The sequence below is a fragment of the Chiloscyllium plagiosum genome, chromosome 1 (assembly GCF_004010195.1).
Source record: "Chiloscyllium plagiosum isolate BGI_BamShark_2017 chromosome 1, ASM401019v2, whole genome shotgun sequence".
Classification (NCBI taxonomy): domain Eukaryota; kingdom Metazoa; phylum Chordata; class Chondrichthyes; order Orectolobiformes; family Hemiscylliidae; genus Chiloscyllium; species Chiloscyllium plagiosum.
The window spans coordinates 8,509,059-8,516,480 of record NC_057710.1 but is presented as its reverse complement, the minus strand read 5'-3'; the positions used below and the strand labels follow the sequence as shown (position 1 = coordinate 8,516,480).

The 7,422-nt window shown below is 44.0% G+C and overlaps 1 protein-coding gene across 2 annotated transcripts in view; it reads left to right on the top strand.

Moving 5' to 3' along the window:
• Positions 1-7,422, top strand: part of npm1b (nucleophosmin 1b) — a 126,866-nt gene that overhangs the window by 13,115 nt on the left and 106,329 nt on the right. For both annotated transcript variants that reach the window (XM_043693064.1, XM_043693141.1), the window contains one exon: positions 5,739-5,858. In XM_043693064.1, the coding sequence (XP_043548999.1) occupies positions 5,739-5,858 (120 nt within the window). The remainder of the gene's footprint in view (positions 1-5,738; positions 5,859-7,422) is intronic.

Below are 7,422 nucleotides of genomic sequence, written 5' to 3'. Positions count from 1 at the left end.
TCCCTCTGCTCATCCACTCTACCAAGTATCCGTCCATTAGCCCCGTACCCCATCTTTTTGTTATTCTTCCCAAAGTGAGTCACCTCACACTTAGCTACATTGTATTCCATTTGCCACCTTTCTGCCCAGCTCTGCAGCTTCTCTATATCCTGCTGTAACCTGCCACATGCTTCCTCACTGTCAACAACTCCTCCGACTTTTGTGTCATCCGCAAACTTGCTCACCCAACCTTCTAACCCCTCTTCCAGGTCATTTATAAAAATGACAAACAGCAATGGTCCCAAAACAGATCCTTGCGGAACACCGCTAGTGACGGCACTCCATGAAGAAACTTTGCCATCAACTACTACCCTCTGTCTTCTTCCATCCAGCCAATTCCTAATCCAAACCTCCAACTCACCCTCGATGCCATATCTCCGTATTTTCTGCAGTAGCCTACCATGGGGAACCTTATCAAACGCCTTACTAAAATCCATATATACCACATCTACCGCTTTCCCCTCATCAACCTCCTTCGTCACCTTTTCAAAGAATTAAAGGATCAGTGCTGGGTCCACTACTTTCCATCATTTATATAAATAATTTGGATGTGAGCATAAGAGGTATAGTTAGTAAGTTTGCAGATAACATAAAATTGGAGGTGTAGTGGACAGCGAAGATGATTACCTTAGATTACAATGGGATCTTGATCAGATGGGCCAATGAGCTGAGAAGTGGCAGATGGAATTTAATTCCGATAAATGCGTGGTGCTGCATTTTGAAAAGCAAATCTTAGCAGGGCTTATACACTGAATGGTAAAGTCCTAGGGAGTGTTGCTGAACAAAGAGACCTTGGAGTGCAGGTTCATAGCTCCTTGAAAGTGGAGTCGCAGGTAGATAGGATAGTGAAGAAGGCGTTTGGTATGCTTTCCTTTATAGGTCAGTGTATTGAGTACAGGAGTTGGGAGGTCATGTTGTGGCTGTGCAGGACATTGGTTAGGCCACTGTTGGAATATTGCGTGCAATTCTGGTCTCCTTCCTATCAGAAAGATGTTGTGAAACTTGAACGGGTTCAGAAAAGATTCACAAGAATGTTGCCTGGGTTGGAGGATTTGAGCTATGAGGAGAGGTTAAATAGGCTAGGACTGTTTTCCCTGGAGTGTTGGAGGCTGTGGGGTGACGTCATAGAGGTTTATAAAATCATGAGGAGCATAGATAGGATAAATAGACAGTCTTTTCCCTGGGGTCAGGTTGTCCAGAACTAGAAGGCTTAGGCTTAGGGTGAGAGTGGAAAGATATAAAAGAGACCTCAGGGGCAACATTTTCACACAGGGTGGTGCGTGTATGGAATGAGCTGCCAGAGGATGTGGTGGAGGCTGGTACAATTGCAACATTTGAAGAGGCATTTGGATGGGTATATGAATAGGAAGGGTTTGGAGGGATTTGGGCCGGGCGCTGGCAGGTGGGACTAGATTAGGTTGGGATATCTAGTCGGCATGGACTGGTTGGACCGAAGGGTCTGTTTCCATGCTGTACATCTCTGACTCTAGGTACAGCACAGGAAAAGGCCCTTCAGCCCATTGAGTCAATGCCAGTCAAGACCACCTCTTGACTGTTTTAATCCTGTTTTCCAGCACTTCACGCATAGCCTCGTATTCCTTGGCATCTCAAATGGGCATCTAAATGCTGATTGCATGTTATGAGGGATTCTATCTCTCCCACCCTTACAAGCAGTGAGTTCCAGATTCCCACCTTCTGGTATCTCTTTAACTTTCCGCTCCTTACCTTAAATCTATCTTTCCTGGTCATTGTATCAAGAAGAAAAGTTGCCTTGTGTCTGTCCTGTGTCGGGCCCCAAAGTTTAATGACAATCCTCTCTGCTCTAGGGAAACTAACTCCAGTCTGTCCAATCTCTCATCATAACTGAAACTCTTCTGCCAAGCAGTCTCTCCAGTGCGATCACTTCCTCCAATAATGTGCATTTAAGAATTGCGCACACTACTGTATATTTGAGGATAGTGTGGGAAAGTTGCGTTGAGGTAGATGATTTAGTCTTGATCTAGATAGCAGAATAGGCTTGAGGGGATGAATGGCCTTCTCCCATATTTCAACAACTTTTTGTTTTCATAACTATTTTCATCTTAATTATCTCTTAACATAGCAAAATGATGCACTTCCTTTGTAAGTGGGAGGGATAGGAAAATAAGCCAAAGAAACCGATAATAAAATAAAAAGAACAAGGTTGATCTGAGCTAAGTTTTTTAATTAGGGGTGACTTGATAGAGTTGTGCAAGATGATTAGGGGTTTAGATAGGGTTGACCATGAGAACCTTTTTCCACGTATGGAGTCAGCTATTACGAGGGGGCATAGCTTTAAATTAAGGGGTGGTAGGTATAGGACAGATGTTAGGGGTAGATTCTTTACTCAGCGAGTCGTAAGTTCATGGAATGCCCTGCCAGGAGCAGTGGTGGACTCTCCCTCTTTATGGGCATTTAAACGGGCATTGGATAGGCATATGGAGGATAGTGGGCCAGTAGCAGTGGTGGACTCTCCCTCTTTATGGGCATTTAAATGGGCATTGGATAGGCATATGGAGGATAGTGGGCTAGTGTAGGTTAGGTGGGCTTGGATTGTCGCAACGTCGAGGGCCAAAGGGCCTGTACTGCGCTGTATTCTTCTATGTTCTATGTATTCATGGAAACTGGGTTACACTGGACTTACATTAATTAGTGATTCCTGTTTGCTCTCAAAGTTGTTGTTGCGCCCATGATGCTGTTAGGGATTTGCAGCAGTGTGACCCAGTAACAATGCAGGAGCTATGATATATTTCCAACTTGGGGGTGAGTGATTTGGAGGGGGAACTTGCAGGTGGTGCTGCTGTTGTCAGAGCTATACTCATCCAGGAAGGTAGGAGTATTCCATCAGCTTCTAACTTGCATCTTCTAAATGGTGGGCATGCTTTGGAGTGATAGGAGTTATGTCACTTTGAGTTCCTAGCTTCTGACTTTCTCTTGTAGCTGCAGTTTTTAAATAGCTGATCCAATTCCACTTCCAGTTGCTGGTAATTCCTCAGACATTGATAGTCATAGAGTTGTACAGTATGGAAACACACCCTTTGATCCAACTTGTCCATGCTGACAACCTATCCTAAATTAATCTAGTCCCATTTACCAGCCCACATCCCTCTAAACCAGAGGGCCAAGCACAGACATCCCCACTTCAGACCTTATGATGGAGAGAAGGTCATTGATGAAGTAGCTGAAGATGGTTGCACCTAGGACAGTACCCTGAGGGGTTTCTGCTGGAGCTGATCTCCACAACGTTATCTTGTGTACCAGGTATCACTTCAGCCTGCATAACATTTTCATCCTGATTCTCATTGATCTTGGTCTTCCTAGGGCTTCTTGATGTTATACTCTAGTAAATATGATCTTGAAACTGAGAGCAGTCGCATTCGCCTCTCCTCTGGATCTCAACTATTTTGTCCATGTTTGAGCCAAGGCTCTAATGAGGTCAGGAGCTGAGAGATCCTGACTGAACCCAAACTGAGCTTTAAGGGGATGGTTATTGCTGAGCAAGTGCTATGTTGATGTCACTTTCCATTACTCTTGTTTGAGAGTAGACTAATGGGCTAGTTATTGGCCAGAGCTGAAAATGTGTTGCTGGAAAAGCGCAGCAGGTCAGGCAGTATCCAAGGAGCAGGAGAATCAATGTTTCAGGCATGAGCCCTGAAGAATTCCTGAAGAAGGGCTCCTGCCCGAAATGTCAATTCTCCTGCTCCTTGGATGCTGCCTGACCTGCTGCGCTTTACCAGCAACACACTTTCAGTTCTGATCTCCAGCATCTGCAGTCCTCACTTTCTCCTAGTTATTGGCCAGGTTTGACTTGTTCTGCTTTTTGTATACAGGATGTACCAGGGCAATTTTCCACATTGTTGAGTAGATGTAGCTCTACTGGAACTGCTTCGCCAGGGGTGCTGAAAGGTGTACAGTTCTTCAGCATTATTGGTGATTTGTTATAAGGGTCTGTTGCTTTTGCAATATCAAATGCCTCCAGTTAGAACATAGAACATAGAAGATTACAGCGCAGCGCGGGAAAAGGTTCATACTGTCGACCCTATCTAACCCCCTAATCATCTTGTACACCTCAATCAAGTCACCTCTAAACCTTCTTTTCTCTAGTGAAAATAGCCCCAAGTGTCTCAGTCTTTCCTCATACGATCTTCCTTCCATACCAGGCAACATTCTGGTAAACCTCCTCTGCACCCGTTCCAATGCCTCCACATCCTTCCTATAGTATGGCGACCAAAACTGCACACAATATTCCAGATGCGGCCGTACCAGAGTCTTATACAACTTATTTCTTCTTAACATGTGAAGTGATCAAAATGGCTGAAGGTTGGAATCTGTAATGCTGGGGGCCACTGAAGCAGTCTGAGATGGATCATTGTTCAACTCTGGAGGTGGTATTAAGAGTGTAAGAATATCGAATGCAGTTGAGTGAATGGACTCTTAAGGATGTGCTCATGAGGTTAGGTTAAATATAGTCATTCGCTTAACAAATGTCTGTCAACATTCAGAGTGAAGCATTAAATATTTTATGGGATTCCCGTCCTGAGGGCATTGTGGGCCGGGCTGCCGCTCACCACCACCTCGAGGGCAACGAGGGAGGGTCAATAAATGCTGGCACAGCCAGTGACAAATGAATTCTCACCTCTTGCCATGACCTACCCTGGTGTAATTGCTTAATATTGATTTGGATTGCTTTCGTCTCCCGGAATCAAGCAGTTATTTTTGTACTACTAGAGCTGACCTTTGCAACTCCCCTTTCCATGCTGAATTGCAAGTGTTTCCACATTCCGGAAGTTTAGTCAAGTCAAGGTGCCATTTTAGTCAATACCTCTTAAACACTAGCCAAGAAAGGAAATCCTGCACGGCCAGAAAGTACTGTTACTCTATCCTTTTGTATTGTCATTTTGCTAACAACGTTAAAAAGGTTAAACTGCTCGTTGATATTCTATATGAATTTGAGACTGTATGCAAACAGGATGTATTTGTTACTCCTTTTGTAATTGTAGTTGTTACTAACTACATGTGTCATATGCCACTAATGTGGGGGCCATCAACTTGCGTTAATAATACCTTGCTAAATCTTCCCCCTTTTTGCAATAACATTTTTTGTTTTCAGTTTCTGATGCCTTCACAAGTTGACCAAATAATTAAGATGACATGTCCAGTGCAGCACTGTCAGGTGTCTGTTCAGGTTATGATTCCTTGACATCATTTGAAAGAACTTTGTGTTTTCCCAGTATCCTGTCTGTAATATCCCCTTGACCAACGCCACTAGAAACTGATTTATCGGGTCGCTCATTGCATTTGGCCTTCGTAGCATCTTGCATATTAGCTGCCCTTCGTGAAGGCACAAATGAGCAGCACTTTGAAATCAATCTATTGGGTGCAGTGAAACTTTTCCAATGAGATTGTGGTGATCGACTCTGTGAAACATCAGGGCTTTTTGCATCGTTTGTTTTCACTGTCATAACTAGCTGATGCCACTAGATGGTGACTTGCACAATTGTCTTGCCAATCCTCAGCAACACAACCACAAGTCTCCAATACTGTGGTTCTGTCAGTTTTCTCCTTTTTTAAGCATCAGTGATGAAGTTGAAAGAAATTGGTTTATAGGCCTCCTTTGTAAATATTTTTTCACTTTTTTGTGAAAAGGCGATAACCTTTTTATTTTTGTTTTCTGACAATAGGTATGTGTGGGTGCAGAAACAAAGGATGAGCTGCACGTCATTGAGCTAGAGGCTATGAACCCGAATGGGAAAATGATCAAAGTGCCTTTGACGTCTCTGAAACCATCCATTCTAACTACAGTAAGTGCCTCCATATATGCTCAAGCATGTACATTTAATATGTATTGTGTTAGTAGGTAGGTTGTTTGCAAAGTATAGTGGAAGTCGGAAGTAATGCAAATGGAGTCCAGGAAATGAGACCACCTAGCTGGTACAGATGGATGATCAGGTACTGTTGTGTAAATTCTTTCATGCAGGAGAAATGACTCCTGGCTCTGTTAGTTCCTACCCAATCCGTCTGTGCCTGTACATTTATTCATTGTGTGTTTGTTTGTTAAATCAAGTAGTTGTTTGGGATTGAAGCAGAGCTCAAAGAGCAAAGTATTTTCTTTCAGTTGGCGAAGATGATTCCTGATTGTTTGACTGAACTGATAATATGACAACGACACAGTTGCGCATGCCCTGTGCAAGTAACCTGTATGCCTTTCTCTAAATCTTTTTAATCTGTACATCCTTGCTTACTATGATCTGCTTGTAGTCAGAGTCCAGGAGATGTACAGCATGGAAACAGACCCGTCGGTCCAACCTGTCCGTGCTGACCAGCCATCCCAAACCAATCTAGTCCCACCTGCCAGCACCTGGCCCATAACCCTCCAAACCCTTCCTATTCATATATCCATCCAAATGCCTCTTAAATGTTGCAATTGTACCAGCCTCCACCATATCCTCTAACAGCTCATTTCATACACGTACCACCTTCTGTGTGGAAAAAGTTGCCCCTTAGGTCTCTTTTATATCTTTCCCCTCTCACCCTAAACCCATGCCCTCTAGTTCTGGACTCCCCGACTCCAGGGAAACGACTTTGCCTATTTATCCTATCAATGCCCCTCATAATTTTATAAACCTCTATAAGGTCACCCCTCAGCCTCCGCGCTCCAGGGAAAACAGACCCAGCCTGTTCAGCCTCTCCCTGTAGCTCCGATCCTCCAACCCTAGCAACACCCTTGTAAATCTTTTCTGAACCCTTTCAAGTTTAACAACATCTTTCCGATAGGAAGGAGACCAGAATTGCACGCAATATTCCAACAGTGGCCTAACCAATGTCCTGTACAGCCGCAACATGACATCCCAACGTCTGTACTCAATACTCTGACTGATAAAGGAAAGCATACCAAACGCCGCCTTCGCTACCCTATCTACCTGCGATTCCATTTTCGAGGAGCTGTGAACCTGTACTCCAAGGTCTCTTTGTTCAGCAACACTCCCTCAGACCTTACCATTAAGTGTATGAGTCCTGCTAAGATTTGCTTTCCCAAAATACAGCACCTTGCAATTATCTGAATTAAACGCCATCTGCTACTTCTCAGCCCATTGGCCCATCTGGTCCAGATCCTGTTGTAATCTGAGGTAACCCTCTTTGCTGTCCACTACACCTCCAATTTTGGTGTCATCTGCAAACTTACTAACTGTACCTCTTATGCTTGCATCCAAATCATTTATGTAAATGACAAAAAGCAGAGGACCCAGCACCGATCCTTGTGGCACTCCACTGGTCACAGGCCTCCAGTCTGACCCTCCACCATCACCCTCTGTCTTCTACCTTCGAGCCAGTTCTGTATCCAAATGGCTAGTTCTCCTTGTATTC